At 43.0% G+C, this 23,547-nt stretch overlaps 1 protein-coding gene across 2 annotated transcripts in view; it reads left to right on the top strand.

The window, feature by feature from the left end:
• Positions 1 to 611: 611 nt before the first annotated feature.
• LOC149456821 (calcium-activated chloride channel regulator 1-like) overlaps positions 612 to 23,547 on the top strand; it is a 49,389-nt gene continuing 26,453 nt past the window's right edge. For both annotated transcript variants that reach the window (XM_089684425.1, XM_089684424.1), the window contains exons 1-7: positions 612 to 788; positions 5,712 to 5,852; positions 8,493 to 8,643; positions 9,182 to 9,290; positions 11,600 to 11,777; positions 18,161 to 18,385; positions 23,055 to 23,282. In XM_089684425.1, coding sequence (XP_089540551.1) covers positions 627 to 788; positions 5,712 to 5,852; positions 8,493 to 8,643; positions 9,182 to 9,290; positions 11,600 to 11,777; positions 18,161 to 18,385; positions 23,055 to 23,282 — 1,194 coding nt within the window. In that variant the 5' untranslated portion in view covers positions 612 to 626. The remainder of the gene's footprint in view (positions 789 to 5,711; positions 5,853 to 8,492; positions 8,644 to 9,181; positions 9,291 to 11,599; positions 11,778 to 18,160; positions 18,386 to 23,054; positions 23,283 to 23,547) is intronic.

The raw sequence follows: 23,547 nt of genomic DNA, 5'->3' as shown, positions 1-23,547 counted from the left end.
TGGGTTTAGTAACACTTTAAAAAAACAAAACATTTTTGCATGCAATATCTGATCAAAATAAATAATTGTTTTAAAAAACGCATTTTAACTTCTGTCTGCTGTTTCTTTCACTTTCTGTTTGGTAAAAAGTTTGTCCCTGGGACAGCGAGTAAGGAAATATCTCTGCAACATGGAAAGCAGCAAAAACTGACAGGGGTTCTACAAAGGATTTAAACAAAATATATATATTTTTTAATTTTCATATACTTTAGTAGCTTTGTTGCTTCTCAGGTATGGCACTCTAAGAAGGTGAACTGACCACACACAGGACCTAATCTTTTTAAATGTGTCTGTGAGAAACATTCATTAACAATGTTTTGTTCATACAAAAGGGTCTCAAATCTGAAGCTGGTTACTTGCGTCAAACTACAGTTTTGTACAGACAATAGCTGGTTACATTTTCATAGTCTATTTGCTCAGCCGTGATTGCCTGTATTATAAATGTACGTAACTGCCTGAGACTGCGGTGTCCACCAATAGCTTGAAGAACGAAGCAATAAAATCCTATAAAGTTCTATTAAAAGTTTTCATAGCATATCAGAGCTCACACATAACTGAGGAGAGGAGCTAGGTGAAGGTGTCACAGGATGGCAGCCTGGCCTGTGTTGGTGTTACTGGGATTTCATTTCTTCTGCCCTGTGGTTTGTTCTGTTTCTACAGTGAAAGTTACCGATGGGGGATATGACGACATTGAGATTGCAATCCACCCTGCAGTGCCTGAAAATGACATCATTATAGAAAAAATCCAGGTAAGACCATTGCCCAGGCTCAGATCAGTACCTATATCTTAAAGAGAATCTGTCATTTTGCCCTCTCTTGTAAGACCGCCAACCCACACACCCAGGGGCGGACTGACAACTCATGGGGCCCCCGGGCAATAGGGGATCATGGGGCCCCTGTGTCCTTGCCCAAACTCAAAAAAGCCTATGAAAAAGGTACCAGGGGCATCTCATGGGGCCCCCTACTGACCCCGGGCCCTCGGGCAGTGCCCGAGTTTCCAAATGGTCAGTCCGCCCCGGCACACACCAATGCTTAGCTTCACCACACAGCTTAACGGGCGAACTGACAGATTCTCTTTAATGTGTTACTAAACCCAGGACCCTGCATTTACTATATCCGGTCTTCAACAGTATACACAACATGGAAATTCATTTATTTTACTAAATATAAACTGCTAAATTCCTTTTCTCATCCGCAGTTAGATCAGTCTTGTGACTTCTATCAGTGTCCAGCAGAGTACTGGTTAAAGCTTGTAGCAGGAGTTTTAATTCCCCCCTGATTGTCCTATGAGGCTGCAGGACCCTTGACCCTCTGTTTGGACAGCGCTGATTGGCCCTGTGCAGATCATGTGCACCCTCCCAAGAAAAAAACCTCTCTAGCAAAACACACCAAATTGGGCATGTGCAGATTGCCCCAAGGCTATGTTCTATCAGCAGTTAGATTGGAAACAATAGAAGGGGTGGATCAGAGAAGACAGGGTCAAAAATCCTTTTTTTTTTTATAATGCAGAGGATTAACCCCTTAGGTTCCACAGTGAGTATAACAAGCATGCTTTACTGCATATACAGAGTGATTTTACTGTTGTGGGTTTAGTAACACTTTAAGGAGTAAATCTGCCAAGACTTAATTTCTCAGTCTTCTTGGGTGGTGTGACACAGTTTTTGACCCCCTGTTGCCTATGGACATTGCTGGGAAGACCTTTATCCAAGGCAATCCCATGTCTTCCAGCCAAGTAATCTGTGTCACCTTCCTTGGGGCTCTCCACATATTCTCAGAAGAGAAGCTGCTAAATGACACTTCATACATACGTTCTGTTCAATGCATCCTTTAATGAAACCTTTCTCAACTAAGGTTTTGTGCAACTCTATAGTTCCTCTGGAGGTTTCAAGGGGTTCCTTAAGCATTGAGCAATTTCTGTCTCGTAGATAAATCACCACCAACATTAGTGATGTTTTAGCTTTCTGTTTAGGGGAACATTCTTCCCACTGTTCAATAAAGTAAGAGATATTCTTCCCACTGACTACCAATCTAAGAGACATTCTTTCCACTGAATACTGGTGTTATGGTCCCTTCTCTCACTAAGCACTAGTGTAAGAGGGCCATTTCCAAATCCTCCTTAACCTAAATTGGGCCTTCCACACTGACCACCAATGTAAAGGGGCCATTTCCAAATGATCACTGACCTAGGGTGGGTCTTCTTCACTGACCACCAATGTACGTGGGCATTTCACTGGTCACCAGCAGTGATGGGCTGTATGTTCGAGTCAAACTTTGGTTTGACTCAAAAATTGGCCGTTCGTGCGTTTACCGAACACATGAACGGCAAGGGCGTTCGGCAGACTGTTTGCCAGTTGCGCCCAACAATGCACTGTGCCCTAACAGTGCATTGAGATTGGCCAAAGCAATGTATTTGACTACAGGTCAGGTGCAATGCTTTGGCCTATCACAGTGCATGATGATGTCACAAGGGGGTGGGGTGACCCCACCCCCTTGTTACATCATCACACTATTTAAGAACTGTCATTCTGGTGCATCTGTCGGACGGCGTAAGCCAGTGTCGAGAGCGGAGCATTTTGGGCTTTTTTTGGGTCAGCGGTGGGCATCGTGAATGACGTTGGATCAACATCTGACATTTTTTTTTTTTAATGAAGGACTTGTTGAAAACTGTCCCCTTTCATTTTTCCACTACACTTTTTTTTTTTTTGAGAATGGGTAGCAGTACCATGTACCCCGTACTCATTAACCATTCACATGGGGGGGGGGCAGGATCTGGGAGTCCCCTTGTTAAAGGGGGATTCTAAATTCTGATAAGCCCCACACTCACAGATCTCAACAACCATCGGCCATGGTTGTGGGGAAGAGACCCTTGTTCCCATCGACATGGGGACACGGTGCTTTGGAGGGGGGGGCCTGCCCCAAAGCACGCCCTCCATGTTGAGGACATGTGGTCTGGTATGGTTCAGGAGGAGGGGGGATTCTTGCTCATCCCCCCCTCTTTCCTTACCTGTCGGGCTGCTAGCTCAGATAAGGGTCTGGTATGGACCCCCACACCATTTTTTTTTTAACATAGGAGTTCCCCTCAAAATCCATACGAGACCCAAAAGGCTTGGTATGGATGAGGGGGGACCCCTGGCAATTCTTTTTACCCCGCTGACAGCTGAAATAATAAAGAATGTTTTTAGTAGCTGTGCGGTATCTTACTGCATACTCAGATGTGGTAATACACCTCTTAGTGAATTGTCCCCTCTGTTCGAAGTTCGTGGTCAAACTTTTGTTGTGTTCGAATGTTCAACTGTGAACCAAACAGGGGGTGTTCGGCCCATCACTAGTCACCAGTATAGGGGTGACCTTTCTGATCACAAATGTAAGTGAACTATAGTTTTCACTGTCTGCTTTTCTTTCCTGTCCATTATTATTTGTTTAATTTCATTATTACTGAAAATAATGTAGAACAGCCCTGAGTGTGAAATATGCTAAGTACACCACATTCCTTGCTCTTTTAATTGTTCTTACACCTCAACTTATTGCTCGGAATAATTTAGTGTGGTCTGTAGATATAGCAATTATTATCAGAGGTTCCCTGAAACCTGAAATTTATTTCAAGGGTTCTTGAGTATTGTCCGCAATACTTTTTTTTATTTGCACTAACTTTCAAATTTTCAGGGCAAGCTTTTGGGGTGTACCCCGTTCTTCTAGGTCGAAGCAGTATTAGATTCCTGCTACAGTGTGAGAAGTAAGTCTGCACAGCAGGTGCATTAGAGACAAGGGCAAAGTGATCTCACCACAGCAGTGATATAGAGAGATATAAGGTTTCAGTAGGTAGTATAGTTCACCCTCCATTGAAATAGAATTTTAAGGGTTTTTTTACTTTAAAGCATATCTAAACCCAAGATTAAAAAATATGAATGAGTGAAATGAAAGTATTGCATCCTACCCTTTATTAGATGTGTTGGCTAAATGTATTATTTTTTTCCACGTCTTTTTCTAGTGGTGATCCTGCCAGGAACACACTTTCTGTCCTAGGATGACAACCATATTGTATTTAAGAGGACCAGCACCATCACCCTAGGAAGGGAGTGTGTTAGGACTATAACTAACACCTAATGTTGTCAAGAGCATAGTGGGAGGTGTTTTATAATCAATGAAAATTGCTGAGAAAAATGCTGAGAACTGTCCGCAGAGGAAGATAGTACAGGAATTTATCAGTTCACAAGATTTCTGGCTGGATGAACAGCTATTAATGCACTTCTGGAACAGATACAACAAAATGCTTTCAACAGTATTTTTACCAGACCCTAATACCAGCCATAAATGGTGCAATTTTCTTTCAAACAACCACAGGTTGTTGGAAAAAAAAGTGCATGATTCCCCCATCAACACAGTCAGTGTTGATGGGGGAATTCCTCCCGTGCAGCTATTATGTTCTCCTAGCAGGGAGAGCCATCCTGGCTGGGAGAACACACAGTGTTTATTGCTGGTGTCTATAGCCGCTGGCAATAATTGCATGGAAAATCTCACATGCTGGTTCTACCCAAGTCGATCAATGGATAGACTTGGGTACAATCAGCCTGTCCGTACCAGTTCGAAACTCGGCCAATCCCTGCTGAACCTATGGCATATGGTCTTTGGCCGACTTTAGTGCGTAACTAAGAGAAGTTAATTGTTAGAGTTTACATATACTTTAAACATACAAAGTTGCAAGCCCCTTTGTGGGGGATTTATACCTAGAAAGAAATATTTCAATTCAGACCTCCACAAATGAATATGAATAAAAATTTTAACTGCTAACTTCTGAAAATACTTGCTGCCAAACTGGCCAACCAAAGATAGGACAAAAAAAAATGTCACCCGGTGCAAATCACAACTGCAGTGTGTTAAATATGGTTGTGGAAATACGCACAGGAAAAAAGGGTATCCTGAGCTGTGTTCTGCTGTGAATTGGCCCTAACTCCAGGATTTGCCAAAAACTGACCCTTTAATAACACAAAGAGTAATATGCAGTAAACCATCACAATCAGTAATCATCTAGCATTTCTTGTATTTCTTTTAGCTGTGAAAACGTGGAATCTGTTTGGTTATTGTGGGTTATTGCAGTGTTTTGCAGCCTTTTTTCAGTCAAGTCACCCTTTAAAATTATGCACAAACTCAAGGCTCCCCATTTTAAAATGTAAAAACTTACAGTGTTCTATATTGCAGCAGCATCCACAAACGTGGGCCATCCAACATTAGAGGTGATTTATTCCTCCACCTTTGCAGACTGGTACTGACTAGTATTCTAGCATTTGTCTTTTTTCTCATTTTCTCACCCACTCTTCGCTAACCCCAGTACTGACGGGCAAACAAGGATACTGTTCAGTTGCCCAATGTCCTGCTTATCAACTGATGATAGTGTTGATTATTAGGATGCCAGTGGCTGGCCCCCACAGTGCCGAAGGTTGCAATCATGCACAATAAAAACCTGTGGATTTTTTAACAAAAAGTCAGGCTTGATCCACTCACTGGCTTGTTGACAATTTTAGGACAATTTTTAGATTTTTTGCCAGGAACACAGAAGGCACCCTAGTATGCTACAGCACCCTGGTTGAAAAAGGCTGGGTTGTTGTACAGTACAGTGCTTGCTTTTGGCACTGTCTCTGTATTAATTTGTCACTCTGTTTTCTCTGTTTTTGTAGCAAATGATAAAGGAAGCTACACATGATTTATTTTATGCAACAAACCAAAGACTTTTTATCAGAAGCATAAAAATCTTAATTCCTTCGGGCTGGTCACAAAAAGCTACTTATGGCTATCGTACAAGAGAAAAATATGAGACGGTAAGATACCAATTCAACACTGTACAGAAGGATGAGATAAAAAAACACACTATACGTCCTACTATATATACAAATAAAAGTGCCTAATGAACTACAATGTACTCACAGGACCTGACAATAGGAACAGTGCAAAAACACTAGCTCAATGATGATGCAATGTGTATGTGGAGCAAAGGCAACTTTTATTGATCAAATCAATGTTAAATTTATTTTTGAGCAAAAAACACATGAGAAAAATATATTGTGCAGTATATATGCCACAACTTGTCAGGTGCCAGGTGGCAAAAGAGCTATAATAGTAGAGACAACATATTAAAGTCCTTTAAGAAGGTCCACAAAGGGATATAAATGCCCATGTCTCTGATGGTGGAAGATATGGCCACTGGTTGGATACAAACACAGCACCCATGCCCACAATGGCGGCAGTAGTTGTCCCATATAATGGACATTGATAGATGCTGCCAAAATGGAGGAGATGGTTAAAAAGACAATAGAGCAAAAGTAGCTTATTGCAGACATCTGTCTCTCATTGAAACGTTGTACTGATCTGTCTGATAAGGGAGGAGTTGTTGTATTAATATATACTAGTCCTGTGGGTATATATTATTCTCACTATTCTCTGCAAACAGGGTTATAGAGTGTTCAAGTGGAGAGAGCAATTCAGGGAGCCTTGTATTCCACCTGTTGGCTTGATAACAGGTTTCATATTATTTACATAGTAGTACAGTATTGTACCATGTTGGCCACTGATTAATGCAGAACGTTATTAGAAAAGCAAGAGAACCAAGTTATCTGGAAAACGTACATCTCTATAATCCAAATAAACCAATAAAGGGTATCACGTAAAAGGGAACTGCAAAGGGAAGTTCTGCTTTCTGAAATCCCCCCACCTTGAATATTTTTGCCAGTTTTTTTTTGGGGGGGGGGCAGCAGGTACCTATTTCTGTCAGGTACCCACTCCCACTTCACTTAGGCAATTTCAACAGACGTTCACCCCACCTTTAACCTCCTGGGACATGTCACGGGTCTCAAGAGGCTGCAGGTCCATTCACAAAGTGCAACAAAACTCATGCATGCACCGTGGGAAACCAGCTGGGAAGTCGTACGGAGTCACAGCTGGCTTTCCACATCCATAATAAAGAAAAAGAAAATGTGCACAAAACCACTATACATCAATAATCTTTCAGGAAATGTATTGTGCTAATTACACTGTATGGTGGTGCTGTACTATGACTGACTGCACTAACTGCATAAAATACATAAGCCCATACTAGAACTGCAGTAGGTACATTATATTGCCAAACGTATTGGGCCAGACCTCCAAACCATTGGATTCAGGTGTTCCAATCACCTCCATGGCCACAGGTGTATAAAATCAAGCACCTAAGCATGCAGACTGCTTCTACAAACATTTGTGAAAGAATGGGTCGCTCTCAGGAGCTCAGTGAATTCAAGCATGGTACCGTGATAGGTTGTCACCTGTGCAAGTCCATCCGTAAAATTTCCTGGCTACTAAATATTCCACAACCAACTGTTAGAGGTAATATAGCAAAGTGGAAGCAACTGGGAACAACAGAAACTCAGCCACAAAAGTGGTAGGCTGTGTAAGATGACAGAGCGGGGTCAGCGCATGCTGAAGCGCACAGTGCAAAGAAGTCACCAACTGTCTGCAGAGTCAATAGCTAAAGACCTCCAAACTTCATGTGGCCTTCAGATTAGCACAACAACAGTGCATAGAGAGCTTCATGGAATGGGTTTCCATGGCCGAGCAGCTGCATCTAAGCCTTACATCACCAAGTGCAATGCAAAGCGTCGGATGCAGTGGTGTAAACCACGCCACCACTGGACTCTAGAGCAGTAGAGATGTGTTCTCTGGAATGACAAATCACGCTTCTCTGTCTGGCAATCTGATGGACGTGTCTGGGTTTGGCGGTTGCCAGAACGGTACATGCCTGACTGCATTGTGCCAAGTGTAAAGTTTGGTAGAGGGGGGATTATGGTGTGGAGTTGTTTTTCAGGGGTTGAGCTTGGCCCCTTAATTCCAGTGAAGGGAACTCTTAAGGTGTCAGCATACCCAGACATTTTGGACAATTTCATGCTCCCAAGTTTGTGGGAACAGTTTGGGGATGCCTCCTTCCTGTTCCAACATGACTGCGCACCAGTGCACAAAGCAAGGTCCATAAAGACATGGATGAGCGAGTTTGGGGTGGAGGAACTTGACTGGCCTGCACAGATTCCTGACCTCAACCCGATAGAACACCTTTGGGAGGAAGTAGAGCGGAGACTGCGAGCCAGGCCTTCTCGTCCGACATCAGTGCCTGACCTCACAAATGGAAGAATGGTCAAACCGTCCCATAGACACTCCTAAACCTTGTGGATGGTCTTCCTAGAAGAGTTGAAGCTGTTATAGCTGCAAAGGGCGGGCCGACTCAATATTGAACCCTACGGATTAAGAATGGGATGCCATTAAAGTTTATGTGCGTGTAAAGGCAGGCGGACCAATACTTTTGGCAATATAGTGTATATTTAGTTATATCCAATAGGCTAGCTCAGGTTAGCATCTAAGGTGAATCAAAAAATAATTGTGAAATTATAAACAACACATATATATTGGATATCAAATGTATTCTCTTTTACCAGGCACATGTTATAATTGCCAACACATTCTTGAACATTGGGGATAGCCCTTACACACGGCAATATGGGGGTTGCGGAGAACAAGGACAGTTTATTCATCTAACTCCAAACTTCTTGATGAATGAAGATCTGATCTCAGTGTATGGAGCTCATGGTAAGCAAAACCCTAATATTGTTAATATCAGTAAGCTTCCTACTGGAAAAGCTAGCTTTACCCCATCATGACACAAAAATGATCTATAGTACTAACAAGCTAACTCATGTTATATAAGATAACATTTGCCGAAGCATACAAGCGAATATTTATTCTTGTATGTTCTACATCTGGACACAGACATTAGAAGGCAGTTTAGGGAGAAGGCAGTTTTTTCCTGTAGCCATATGATCAGTCCCAAAGTAGTAACTAGATAACTGCTGGGAACAGCAGTGGGCCAATCTCATGAGCAGAAGGTTACATTTCCAAGGAAGAGGGGATTATGTATACCAGTTGTGTGAAGTATGACCCCAAAGAAGGAAGCCATGTTAATATTTTTTTGACAGTTTTTGGAAAACAAAGTTAGCTTCATAGTGAACAAACACGAGAAAAAAATAACTAACCATAATATGATTTTTTTAAAAACAAAAGTAGAAATACCTATCGTGTATGGCATGATTGTAGAACCCTCTCCTGATCAATAATTTCACAATTTTAGGAAAGTTATTTGTCCAACAATGGGCTCGTCTTCGTTGGGGAGTCTTTGAGGAGTACAACACTGACCAGCCGTTCTACATTTCTCCAAACCTTCAAGTAGAGGCTACACGGTATGTTTTCATCTATTTTCCTAGAAGATGTAAGGAAAGGATTATACAAATGTGTCAAAATACACAAGAAATGCAATTTTCTCTTCCTTTACTATTCAGAAACATAGAGTATATGATGAATCAGGCTTGTAGCCAGCGTGCCTGCTCTGTAAAATGAGATGATTAAGTAGGAAGGAGAGAAATCAGGATGAGTGTTCGGGCTCTTTCACACAGAAGTTCCGATCAGGTCTGCATGCCCGTTTTTCAGGCGGACCCAATTGTAACCTCCATTCTCCTCTATGGAGCAGCGGGCGTAAACGGATAGGTGTCCGTTTATACCCGCCGACATCCGATCCAATCCGCCAAAAAGGGATGGATGGGGATCCAATTCCCCTTCCGTCCGTCGGATCAGGTCGGATGAAAACAGACAGGCGGTCTGTTTTCATCCGACCACCCACTGAGGAGAGTGAGCAGCTCTGTGTCTGCTCTGCAGCAGGGGAGCGGACACAGAGCTGTCATGTGCTTGCTCAGCGGGGATCAGCAGAGAGATCCTCTGCTGAGCAAGCGGATCCGATAAACGGGTCCGCCCATGTGAAAGGACTTTAATTAGTGTGCTCAGGTTCACTAATAGCTCACCAAAGTAGACAGGGGCGTGAAAAAATGTGGTCAACCTCCTTCTGCTACGCAGCCATAAACCACTGTAGGAATCAGTGCATTACCAAAGTATATTAAATCATAAAAAGTGTCCCGTTGACCCCAAAGTCCTGCCCTTCCCACTATAACCCACTTAGGCCTAGTCAGACCAACAGCTTGCCATAATATGTGCATTGCTGAAAAGCGGGACACGACATCCTCTATGTACTGATATATTGCCATCTACTTTTCATAGTACACACAGCATTAAGGATGCCTATTTGCTGCCAGTGTGCACAGTGCAGCAGGTTGTCCATCTGACTATTACATCTAAGTAAAAAAAAAACTTTTAATGATTACCACTATAACTAGCTGTGCCTAGACTATGGGTGTTAATCTATTTAGATATTCTTGATGAGTAGTAAAGGAGCTTTAAAATAAGCCATCACTCACCTCCCTGGCATTTATCATGTAAAATTATTAATTCTCAAGGCTGGTTTATAGTAGGAGTCGCACAGGAACGGATTGCGTGTTCCTGCGCAATTCACATGCGGTTCAGTGCAGTGCAATTTGAGCCAATAACAAACATGCCTATACTTACTTGCTGTGTGCAATGGTTTTGCACAGAGCACCCCAGATCCTCCTCTTCCCATGTCCCTTGTCGGAGTTCCTGATCCCTCCCTCCTGTCGGGTACCCCCACAGCAAGCAGCTTGCTATGGGGGCACCCGCTGCTCCATGTGTCCATACACACGGAGCTGTGGCTCGGCCCCACCCCCTCTCTTTTCTCATTGGCTCACTGGCTGTGATTGACAGCAGTGGGAGCCAATGGCTCCCGCTTCTTTCTCAGCCAATGAGAATAGGGAGTCCCGGGACAGTCGAGACTCCAGTGCACATCACTGGATCGAGAGAGGACTTAGGTGAGTTTTAGGGAAGCTGGGGGGGATGCTGCGCAGAGAAGGTTTTTTACCTTCATGCATAGAATGCATGAAGGTTAAAAACCTTGAGCCTTTAGAACCACTTTAAGCCATCCATAGATGGAGCTATTGTCTTTCCTGCAACCACTAACTGTGTTGATGGGGGAATCCCTCCCGTAGAACTATTGTGTTCTCCCACAGGCTGGTTGTAACAAAGTGCATCTATTGATCAGTTTGGGTACATTCAGCCTGCCCATACATGGTTCGAATCTCAGCCAGTCCTTGCTGAATTGGATGAGATTCGATCCAACTATGGCTTGCTGAAATGCAGACAGGCACAATGCCATATCTAACCCCCTACCCCCAGCTGTATAGATGGCTGGTATGGAGGGGGGTTCAGAACACAGCAATATTATACCTGCTGTAAAAAAGGAAGGAGAACACAATATATGTGGCTGCTGATGGAGCAGGGCTGCATATTCCAAATCAAAGCCACAGTGTTTTTGGCTCCTAACCTTTTGGAGTTGATGCCTAGATTTTTGGAAGATTTGTCTAGGCCCGTATTTATTACTGAAAAAATCTTTTCAAAACTAAAATAGATGTTGCCCTGTAATGTAATTACACATGATCTGCCAGATAGTAAATTGAGTATTTTTTGTAGTTTTTTTTTTTTAAACCTGCAATTAGAAGTCGCATGTAAAAAAAACAAAAAAAACAAATGCACAATAAATCAAGTAATAAATAGACCAAGTGATAATTTTATATATTTTTTTTAATTGCAGGTGTTCAGTCAATATTAGTGGCATCTACAGAGTTCCAGAGCATGTGGAAGATTCTTGTTTAACCAAGAGTTGTAATATAGATCCCCATACTGGTCTGTATGAACAAAAATGTACTTTCTTCCCAGAGAAGAATCAGACTGCTGGAGAATCTATCATGTATTTCCCTGGTCTGCAGTATGTGAGTGCCATGACTGTTTGTAATCCTTCCATCAGACACACATTTGGGTAACTGGAAAGGTGAACAAATCACCTGGGTTTAACTATTCCATCAACTACACCCTGATGACAACAGGGAGATTCCTACCAAGGAGCAAGATGAATTTAAGAGTTTCTCACCTTTCCATCTAAGTTAAGCCGACCACAAAGTAATCAAATCTTATCCAGTTCAGCAGGGACCGGCTGAGATTTGATCCATCTATGGGCAGGCTCAGGGGCATATTTACCTCAAGGCAAACAAGGCATTTGCCTAGGGCGACATATTTTCAGAGGGCAGCAGCATATTTCAGGGGGGCAGCGCTGCCCCTCAAAAGAAGTGAAGGAAGAAAGGACACACGCAGCATGGGGACCAGGTGGGATCTGAGAGAGGCTGCAGGCTGCTTGATGGTGTATGCAGAGTCTGACTCTTGTTCCCAGAGATGTCCAGAGCTGTGAATGTGTGTCTTCTCTCTTGACGGGGTGGAGGGGTTGCCAGTGTATGGGGGGCGGTGGTAGTGGAAGGCTCTCTCTCGAGTGTGGGGGGGGGGGTGTTGTTGGTCAATGTCAGGCTCTTATTGTGGGGGAGGGGGGGTATTTGTCAGTGTCAGGGTCTCTCCATGGGAGTGGGAGATTTTTAACCTAAGTACACCACTGGGCAGGCTGATTGTATCCAAGTCAATCCATTGATTGACTTGGGTACAACCAGCATGTTGGATTTTTAGCATGCAATTATTGCCAGCAACTATAGTTCTCTCAGCAGGAACGGCTCCCCGCTCCCCCGCCCACCAGGAGAACATAATAGCTCTGTGGGAGGGATTCCCCCATCAACACTGACTTGTGTTGATAGGGGAATTGAGTGATTTTCCTTCCTGCAATCTGTGGCTGCAGGAAAGACAATCGCATAATCTATGGCCTACCTAAGGAGTTATGTTTTTCAACTAGACTTACACTTAGGACACCATGAAATCTAAGTTCAGGCATTGGCAGCAGTCACCTATTGCACTATTTGCTTGTCTATATCAAATTGATTGGAAGTTGACAAGTTTTTTAAGCTCCTTTAAAAACCCCAATGCAAAGATGAATGATGGCACGCAATGTACAATTACTCCCAGCAAGCAGATTTCAGCTTTGTTGTAGTCAAGATTATTTAGAGGATGATTTACATTTATCCAGGTTCCTTCCTTTTCATGTGGTCAACCAGGGTAAACAAATACGTCAACATCACAATAGTATTTTGTCTTGTTCGTCTTATTGGTGGGAACAACAATCACAAATAGATGTCCATTCAGCAGCCTTAACAGTGATCTTCCACTTGGGCTGAAATCACAGAAACATTGTTAAGCCATTGGACACATGACGTGGCATTAAATTTAGCTTTTTTATAAAAATGGTAAACTGTTCTAATCAAATAGAACACGAAGAGAGTCCTTCTGTCTGCTGCCTAGATCTGTGATCCAGTCCTTTGGGTATCCGACAGCACTCATGCATGCTTCCCTTGGCCTCCCACAATCTGGCGCTCAGTTCCTGAACAACCAGTCACCAAGCCCAAGTTCTATCAAAAGGGTGCATGCCTATCAGTATAGCAATATACAGATATCAACTTTCAGAAAACCTAATACTTGCATAGGATCTTTGCAGGGAGTCAGGATCTCAAATGATAAGTCATTATTATTATTATTATACAGTATTTATATAGCGCCAAAGGGTACAGTGGGGCAAAAAAGTATTTAGTCAGCCACCAATTGTGCAAGTTCTCCCACTTAAAAAGATGAGAGAGGCCTGTAATTGGCATCATAGGTAGACCTCAACTATGAGAGGTCTACCTGCATGGAGGAATGGGCCAACATACCAGCAACAATGTGTGCCAACCTTGTGAAGACTTACAGGAAACGTTTGACCTCTGTCATTGCCAACAAAGGATATATAACAAAGTATTGAGATGAACTTTTCATATTGACCAAATACTTATTTTCCACCATAATTTGCAAATAAATTCTTTCCAAATCAGCCAATGTGATTGTCTGGATTTTTTTTCTCATTTTGTCTCTCATAGTTGAGGTCTACCTATGATGCCAATTACAGGCCTCTCTCATCTTTTTAAGTGGGAGAACTTGCACAATTGGTGGCTGACTAAATACTTTTTTGCCCCACTGTATGCTCAGCGCTGTACAGTAGCAAGGGGGACAGAACATGAGACAAGACAGTAACAATACACTACACGAGGGGTTCGAGGGCCCTGCTCTTTCGAGCTTACAATCTAAGTCATGGCACCAGAGGGTACTTACAGTGTAGATGGGAGGTTGTTTTATTTGCTAATGACAAGTATGCTTTAAAATAAAAATGAAAGAGCCAGAAAGCTCTATAGTGATTTTATAATAGGTTTCTGTCCTTAATAGCTACTCCTCCCCCACAATGTACACAAGTCTGCTGCCCAAATGCAACAAATCAGGTTTTCACTTCTGTTGCCTTCAAAAAAAAAATCTGACATCTAAAAACTAGGCATCGCAGATGGATTTGATGGTCCTTTACTTATGAAGTAACTCCATATTCGTAGTTCTTCCACTGTGCAATGTGCCAGATACAGTACACTGTCAGCACCCCCTCACTTTGTTAAAGAGTAACTCAAAGGAAGCTGTAATCTATAGATGTTTACAGTCAGCAGATACAATTTCAGTGACTCATTTACCCACTCACCTTCTGCACACATTTCAGATAAATATACAGTATGTCACAGTTGATGGCTGCACCTTGCATACTAAGTGGGTCACTATGGGGAGATTAAGGCTGGGTTTACATCTGTGCGGGTGGTGCCGCTGCACCTTGCATACTAAGTGGGTCACTATGGGGAGATTAAGGCTAGGTTCACATCTGTGTCGGTGGTGCCGCTGTGGATCTGCACAAAAATCTGTGCAGCCGCACCACCCGCACAGAGGAATGCAGACCTGCGGGCGGGTGCCATCAATTCTAATGGCACGCCGCCCGCACTGGAAATCGCAACCGTACTGGGAACCGAGGTTCCCGTGTGGGCTGCGTTTTCAGAAGAAGTGCAGGGACTTCTTCCATGTGTGTGCCGGGGCACGGGGGTCCTTTCAAATGAATGGGCTCTCGTGCTTGCGCAAAATACAGACTGCAGGAATGCGGATATGTGAACCAGGGGTTACTAAAACTGGAGCACTCAGAATCTGGTCCAGCTGTACATGGTAGCCAATCAGCTTCTAACTTCAGCTTGTTGAATTAAGCTTTGGCAAAAAACCTGGAAGCTGATTGGTTTCTAAGCAGAGCTGTACCAGATTTCCTATTTTAGTAAATAACCCCCTATATGTCACACATATATCCATATGACACTAAGGGGCTGATTTACTAAAATTGGAAAGTGCAAAATGTGGTGCAACACTGCACAGAAACCAATCAGCTTCCAGTTTTTTTGTCAAAGCCTAATTAAACAAACTTAAGTTACCCTGGGTTTACACTAGTCCTCAAGCTGTGGGCTGGTTGCGGGTGCAGGAATTGCACCTGTTCCTGCACCCGAAACCACCTGCAGCCAAATCACGCTGCCATGCCTGAGCAAATGCGGGCTGTACAGCTTGCAGTACTGTGAACCGGGCCTTAGAAACTGATTGGCTACCATGCACAGCTGCACCAGATTTTGCAATCTCCAGTTTTATTAAGGCTAGGTTCACATATGTGTGGGTGGTGCCGCTGCGGATCCGCACAAAAGTCCGTGCAACCGCACCACCCACACAGAAGAATGCGGACCCGCGGAGCGGGTGCCATTAATTCTAATGGTACGCCGCCCACACTGGAGATCGCAACTGTACTGAGAACCGAGGTTCCCGTTCAGGCTGCGTTTTCAGAAGAAGTGGAGGGACTTCTTCCTTGTCCTGGGGCACGGGAGTCCATTCAAATGAATGTGGATATATGAACCGGGGGTAAATCAACCCCCAAATGTCACTACCATACAAAAACTGAACCACAAAAACGACAGCACTTTCCTAAGGCAACCAATCAGGTTTCATATTGCAGATTAAGTAACTGGATTGCGCTAAGTGGAAATGCTCCATTCTTTGAACATCAACACAACATGTAAACAATGAAGCCCTGATGTCTGTCAAATGTTAGAATAATGTATTGTACTACATAGAATGCTTTATATGCTCAGTATGTGTTTTTTAACATAGTGTATGCCTATTTTATTCATTTGAATAGTATTGTAAAGAGCCACAGTGCCGTTTGCATCTATGCCTGGCACCATGAGGATAGCATGCCTTTTAAAAATCTGAAGCCAGGACTCCAGCACTGGCAGGTTTCAATGCAAACTACTTAACCACCCTCTTCCCATTAGAATGAAACACTTTTATAAAAGTGTTACTAAACCGACAACAGTAAAATCAGTCTGTATATGCAGTAAAGCATGCTTGTTATACTCACTGTGGAACCTAAGGGGTTAATCCTCTGCATTGTGCAAAAAGGCTGTTTGATCCTGATTGCTCTGTTCCTCCCCTTGTTCAAGCGACCACCTCTTATCTCCTGATAAGACAGATTGAACCGTAGGCATTTTGCACATGCTCAGTTTGGTGTGTATTGCTAGAGAGGTTTTTTTTTTTTCTTTGGAGAGTGCATGTGATTAGCACAGGGCCAATCAGCACTGGTCAGACAGAGGTCAGGGGTTATGCATCCTCCTACAGCAGAGAAAAAGGTCTTACAAGCTTTAGCTAGTGCTTGGCTGAACACTGACATAAGCCACAAGACTGCTCTAACTGCTGATGAGGAAAGGTATTTAGCAGTTTATATTTACTAAAATAATTGCATTTCCATGTTCTGTGTTCTGTGGGAGACCAGATATAGTGAATGCAGGGTCCGGGGAGACCAGATATAGTGAATGCAGGGTCCGGGGAGACCAGATATAGTAAATGCAGGGTCTGGGGAGACCGGATATAGTGAATGCAGGGTCCGGGGAGACCGGATATAGTGAATGCAGGGTCCGGGGAGACCAGATATAGTGAATGCAGGGTCCAGGGAGACCAGATATAGTGAATGCAGGGTCTGGGGAGACCAGATATAGTGAATGCAGGGTCCGGGGAGACCGGATATAGTGAATGCAGGGTCCGGGGAGACCGGATATAGTGAATGCAGGGAGCTGGGTTTAATAACAATTTAACTTAAAATATTTAATAGTATTCATGTCGGCCAACTATTGTGTGTGATAAATATATAGATTTGAAGCAATGACTCTACCACCACCACGTGGTCATTAATAATATTATAGTTTCTCTTTACCATGTAATATTTGCTGCTGATTTCTGACTTTTGTCAGCCTTTTGTTGCAGGCTGTGACTTTCTGTCCCTCTGACTACTCTGTCACTGGGACAAAAAGTGAGTGTAAATCAGACAGCAATAAAATCTTAACAAGGATTTAAATTTTTCCCCACTCTATTCAAAAAAAGAGTCCATTTTTAACGATGGCAGTAATTTTATATTAGCATAAAGTGGACCTTCTATGGCAAACAAAAGGTCCGATTCTTTACCAGCCCCATGTGACCCAACATAAATAGCTTTCAAAATCCATTTGTAAACAAACCATTACCTCTCCTTTTCCTCCTCATTTATGTTTGTTTGGAACCAGCAGTGCAGGTTAACTAAGGACATGTGCACTGCTCTATGCACACTCGCAAATGCAAACCCTTTATTCCATAGACCCAGTCCATCACGGGATTAAGCAAGAGAGGGTGGCTACATTCCTACATACAGTGGGACCATGGAGAATGAAGGTAGCCACCCTCTAATAGCAAATCGGATAACAGCAACAAAGAAAAGTACTTTTGAGATTTGGCTGAAAACAGATATTTTGGAGTTAAGAATATATACTTGAATGGATTTTTTTTTCCTTAAATGTTTCACTTTAAGTATAATGGAGTGTCACTTATTTTGTATTCTCTTCTTCCCCGGGCACTCCTTCCAAGACTTAAACTCTCCTTCACCTGATCCAGCTGACTAGACTGCACATTATCAAAATGTCCCCGGCCCGCATTCTCCATTCATTCCTATGGAGTATATGAGTACAGTATGTGCTCCATAGGAATGAATGGGATTGCAGAGTGCATGCACAGGCAGAGAAAGGGGGATTACGAAGCAATCATGAAAGAGATTTAAGCTGTTAGCAGTTCATTGTAATAATACCAAAGAAACACTATTGCTGATTGGATTCTATGGGTTCCAGCATTTAGCAAATTATTTGACTTGACACTTATGACTTTTCTATAAAAGGCATGATTTTTTATTGAGCATTGAATAATTATCCTTTTACATCTTACTAATAAATACCAGAAAAGACAAAAATAACATTATAAACCTGCTTTCCTTTTACAGATATCTGAATTCTGCACTGAAAACTCTCACAACATGGAAGCTCCCACAATGCAGAATCGGATGTGTGACTGTCATAGTACATGGGACATTATTAGGAATTCCAGTGATATCTACCTGTCTTCTCCAAAGGAGTATTTCAGCCCTCCAGAGCCGGTCTTCTCTTTCCTGAGCTACAGAGAGAGAGTGATCACTCTCCTGATAGATGTCTCTGGAAGCATGGCCACCGTACGTGTTAGAACCTGCATTGTGTTCAAAAACTGGCAGTTGGTCGACTGGTAAAAGCTGTTGCAAAGCTCAACTGTCAGTGAAAACCTTTTTTGCAACACCTTCCTGCAATCATTTCCTTCTTTAGAAGATTATGAGGCCTTTTACAAAACATATACGCTGTGTGCAGAGGAGTTTGATTCTAAAAAATATAACTAATTGTGTTTCAAGAGGAACAATATCAAAACAAATTAAGTTACACTCTATGTACATATGAACTGTGTATGTAAATGTTTCTTCTCAACTCCCAAAACTGAAATATGTCATTGATGCCACTTAACTGTGATAGGTGTTCGTCTACAGCAGGGGTGTCAAACTCAATTTCATCAAGGGCCACATCAGCAGTATGCTTGCCCTCAAAGGGCTGGTTGCATCTGGGGGTGTGCTATGTAGAAAGTCCAGAGTTCAGGCGTGTGTTATGTACAGATGCAGGGTTCAGGAGTGTGTTATGTACAGAGTGCAGGGTTCAGAGGTGCACTATGTACAGAATGCAGGGTTTAGGGGTAAACTATGTACAGAGTGCAGGGTACAGGAGTGTGTTATGTACAGAGTACAGGGTTCAGGAGTGTGTTATGTACAGAGTACAGGGTTCAGGAGTGTGTTATGTACAGAGTACAGGGTTCAGGAGTGTGTTATGTACAGAGTGCAGGGTTTAGGGGTAAACTATGTACAGAGTACAGGGTTCAGGATTGTGGTATGTACAGAGTACAGGGTTCAGGATTGTGGTATGTACAGAGTGCAGGGATCAGGGGTGCACTATGTACAGAGTACAGGGTTCAGGATTGTGGTATGTACAGAGTGCAGGGTTCAGGATTGTGGTATGTACAGAGTGCAGGGTTCAGGGGTGCACTATGGACGGAGTACAGGGTTCAGGATTGCGGTATGTACAAAGTGCAGGGTTCAGGGGTGCACTATGTACAGAGTACAGGGTTCAGGATTGTGGTATGTACAGAGTACAGGGTTCAGGAGTGTGTTATGTACAGAGTGCAGGGTTCAGGGTTGCACTATGTACAGAATGCAGGGTTCAGGGGTGCACTATGTACAGAGTGCAGGGTTTAGGGGTAAGCTATGTACAGAGTACAGGGTTCAGGAGTGTGGTATGTACAGAGTGCAGGGTTCAGGGGTGCACTATGTACAGAGTGCAGGGTTCAGTAGTGTGTTATTTAAAGAGTGCAGGGTTCAGTAGTGTGTTATGTACAGAGTGCAGGGTTCAAGAGTGTGTTATTTAAAGAGTGCAGGGTTCAGGAGTGTGTTATGTACAGAATGCAGGGTTCAGGGGTGCACTATGTACAGAGTACAGGGTTCAGTAGTGTGTTATGTACAGAGTGCAGGGTTCAGGTGTGCACTATGTACAGAATGCAGGGTTCAGGAGTGTGTTATGTACAGAGTGCAGGGTTCAGGTGTGCACTATGTACAGAATGCAGGGTTCAGGAGTGTGTTATGTACAGAGTGCAGGGTTCAGGTGTGCACTATGTACAGAATGCAGGGTTCAGGGGTGCACTATGTACAGAGTACAGGGTTCAGTAGTGTGTTATGTACAGAGTGCAGGGTTCAGGTGTGCACTATGTACAGAATGCAGGGTTCAGGGGTGCACTATGTACAGAATGCAGGGTTCAGGGGAGCACTGTGTACAGAGTGCAGGGTTTAAGAATGTGTTATGTACAGAGTGCAGGGTTCAGGGGTACACTATGTACAGAGTGCAGGGTTCAGGGGTACACTATGTGCAGAGTGCAGGGTTTAGGGGTAAATATGTACAGAGTGCAAGGTGCAGGAGTGCATTACATACAGAGTGCAGAGATCAGTGATGTACTGTGTACAGGACAACGTCAACCACAACCCCCCACCCCCAACCCCCCTTCCACAAGCTTCCTCGCATTTCTCTCTCTTAGCTGGGCCAGCTCTAGTACCTCCCTGTGTAGGAGTGCCTGCTACCTGTGCATTCTTCTCTACTACCTCCTTGTGTAGGCAGCTCTTTGCAGGGAGATCGTTCTGTCAGGAGTAGAGGGCAAGAGCCAGAAGTGGCAGAATGGAGTGCTGCCACATTGGGGCTGCAAAACTGTGTGCGAGGGCCACATGACAAGGCCTGGCGAGCCGGATTCGGCCTTGTGTTTGACATATGTGCTCTACAGTATGTATTTTACTTTTGGCCGAGAAGCAGGAGAATGCTAGTAAGTGGTTACCTTCTATGTTTAAAAGAAAGATTTTTTTTTTGTTAAGAAAATTCCCCCTTTCCTGCACTACCAAAATTCAACCAAAATGTTTTCTGTTAAGTGTGGAGTAGGGAAAGGTTATAACTTCTTATTGTTGCCCCTGGCTCATTTGGAAAAATGTCCTCTCACTTCTGCCCCAACTACACCAGAGTCACTGGGTGTCACCCTGACAGAAAGATGGAGACAGCAACAAAAACCTGACAGAGGTTCTGATCCTTCCCCACCCAGACATCTGTATGTAGATTAGGAGATATCAAGTCAATCTGAAAGCTTGTTCCAGGTCAGTCACTCGAAATACTGAAGCCAAAAGCACTGTGTGCTAGCCAGGCTGCTAGCATACTCAGAAGGAGCCAGCAGCAGTAACAGCCAGCGTGTTTCTCTTTTAATAGCTGTCCTATTGGGAAACTTCTAGCAATTGGAATTCCACATAGAGGGCACATTGCCTCCAGACCCTACGTGTAAGGCTGGGAACATGCAAGAAATGGCCTGGCAATACTGGATGTTAGCGTCGGTGACGGGTCATTACCAGATTTCTTACATCTCTGGAATTTCTATTTCTATTCTGGGTGGGATTGAGATGCTCCCGGGTAGAAACAAGCATTATTGGCAGGAGAAACATACTTACTAGAGATGTACGTGTTTGATTGCGTATGCATGTTGAATGCATTTTTATGTTTGTTGTATGCATGTGTATGTATATTGCATATACAGTAGGTGTATGCATGTTGTATGCATGTGTATGTATGTTGCCTATAGGTGTATGTATGTTGTATGCATGTGTATGTATATTGCATATACAGTAGGTGTATGTATGTTGTATGCATGTGTATGTATGTTGCCTATAGGTGTATGTATGTTGTATGCATGTGTATGTATATTACATATACAGTAGTTGTATGTATGTTGTATGCATGTGTATGTATGTTGCCTATAGGTGCAGGTATGTTGTATGCATGTGTATGTATATTGCATATACAGTAGGTGTATGTATGTTTTATGCATGTGTATGTATGTTGCCTATAGGTGTATGTATGTTTTATGCATGTGTATGTATGTTGCCAATAGGTGTATGTATGTTGTATGCATGTGTATGTATGTTGCATATAGGTGTATGTATGTTGTATGCATGTCTATGTATGTTGGATATAGGTGTATGTATGTTGCATATAGGTGTATGTATGTTGTATGCATGTGTATGTATGTTGCATATAGGTGTATGTATGTTGTATGCATGTGTATGTATGTTGCATATAGGTGTATGTATCTTGTATGCATGTGTATGTATGTTGCATATAGGTGTATGTATGTTGTATGCATGTGTATGTATGTTGTATGCATGTGTATGTATGTTGCATATAGGTGTATGTATGTTGTATGCATGTGTATGTATGTTGCATATAGGTGTATGTATGTTGTATGCATGTGTATGTATGTTGCATATAGGTGTATGTATGTTGTATGCATGTGTATGTATGTTGCATATAGGTGCTACTAACATTTATAAGTAACGTTGATCCAGGGAATATCCGATTGCCTCTTGGGGGATCAGGAAGGAATTTTTTTCCCTGCAGGAGCAAATTGGATCATGCTTTGCTGGGTTTTCTTGCCTTCCTCTGGATCATCTGTGGGTATAGGATTATAACTTTTTTTTTCTACGGTTGAACTGGATGGACTTTTGTCTTTTTTCAGCCAGACTAACTATGTAACTTTGTGTATGTATGCATATGTATGTATGTTACATATAGGTGTATCTATGTTGCATGCATGTATGTTGTATGCAGTGGGTTTGTGTGTTACATGTATCTATGTGTATGCAGTGTGAATGTATGTTGCACGTATGTTACATGTGTGTGTATGTATGTTGTATGCATATGTATGTATGTTTCATATAGGTGTATCTATGTTGCATGTATGTATGTCGTATGCAGTGGGTTTGTATGTTACATGTATCTGTGTATGCAGTGTGAATGTATGTTGCATGCATGTTACATGTGTCTGTATGTTGTATGGAATTTGTACGCATGTACCTAGGTGGTACTCTTGTATTATATTTAAGGGTGGAAATGAAAAGAATCACAGGAGGTGTGGTGTGCTGGGCTGTATATACTTCTGACTCTTAAACTATACATGTTACACGCACCTGACCCCCACACTATGTATGTTACCCACCCCAGACCCCTACACTATGTGCGTTACCCAGCCTGGACCCCAGTACATTACATACTTCTAACTCCTGTACTCTGTACATAGGCTTACGTTTTAAGCCCCTCCCACTATTAGCGTAATTTTGTTACACCCTCCATTTGCAGTGCAGTAGCCCCTCCCCCTGTTCCACCCCCATTCTCTGGAACTTTAAAAGTTCAAAATTTCCCAGTTCCACGTATGTGCTTGTTCAGTCAAATCCTCTTATCTGTCTGCAGAACAATCGTCTGTGGCGAGTCCACCAAGCAGTAGACATATTTCTCACTGAGGCGATTGCTCCTGGAACGTACGTTGGTCTTGTTGAATTCTCACTCTTCCCATTCACCCTGGCTGAGCTCAAACAAATCAACAGTGATGCAGACCGCGAGCAACTGAAATCACGTTTCCCAAATACAGCCTCAAACTATGGATCAGACTTCTGCATTGCCATTCAAAAGGCTTTTCAGGTAAAATGGATTTTGTTTTTTTTACTTCATCCATTAGTATGCCCTGTCTAAACTACTGAGCAATTTAAAAGATAAATGGACTTCTAGGGCTTGTTCACACCGCAGTGCCCAGTGCAGTCCCAATGCAAGAAAAAGGCAAATAGCTATACATCCAGAGGCGTCCCTAGGGTTGGTGTCACCCGGTGCGGTAACACTGGGTGACACCCTCTCTGACGATCCCCGCAGAATGGATCGGATCTGCGGATTGAGCATAATGGATTGGACT

The sequence above is a fragment of the Staurois parvus genome, unplaced genomic scaffold (assembly GCF_062004578.1).
Source record: "Staurois parvus isolate SC_StPar_1 unplaced genomic scaffold, SC_StPar_1.0 ptg000347l, whole genome shotgun sequence".
NCBI lineage: Eukaryota > Metazoa > Chordata > Amphibia > Anura > Ranidae > Staurois > Staurois parvus.
Note: the sequence above shows the minus strand (reverse complement) of the source record. Positions and strands in the feature narration are given on the sequence as shown.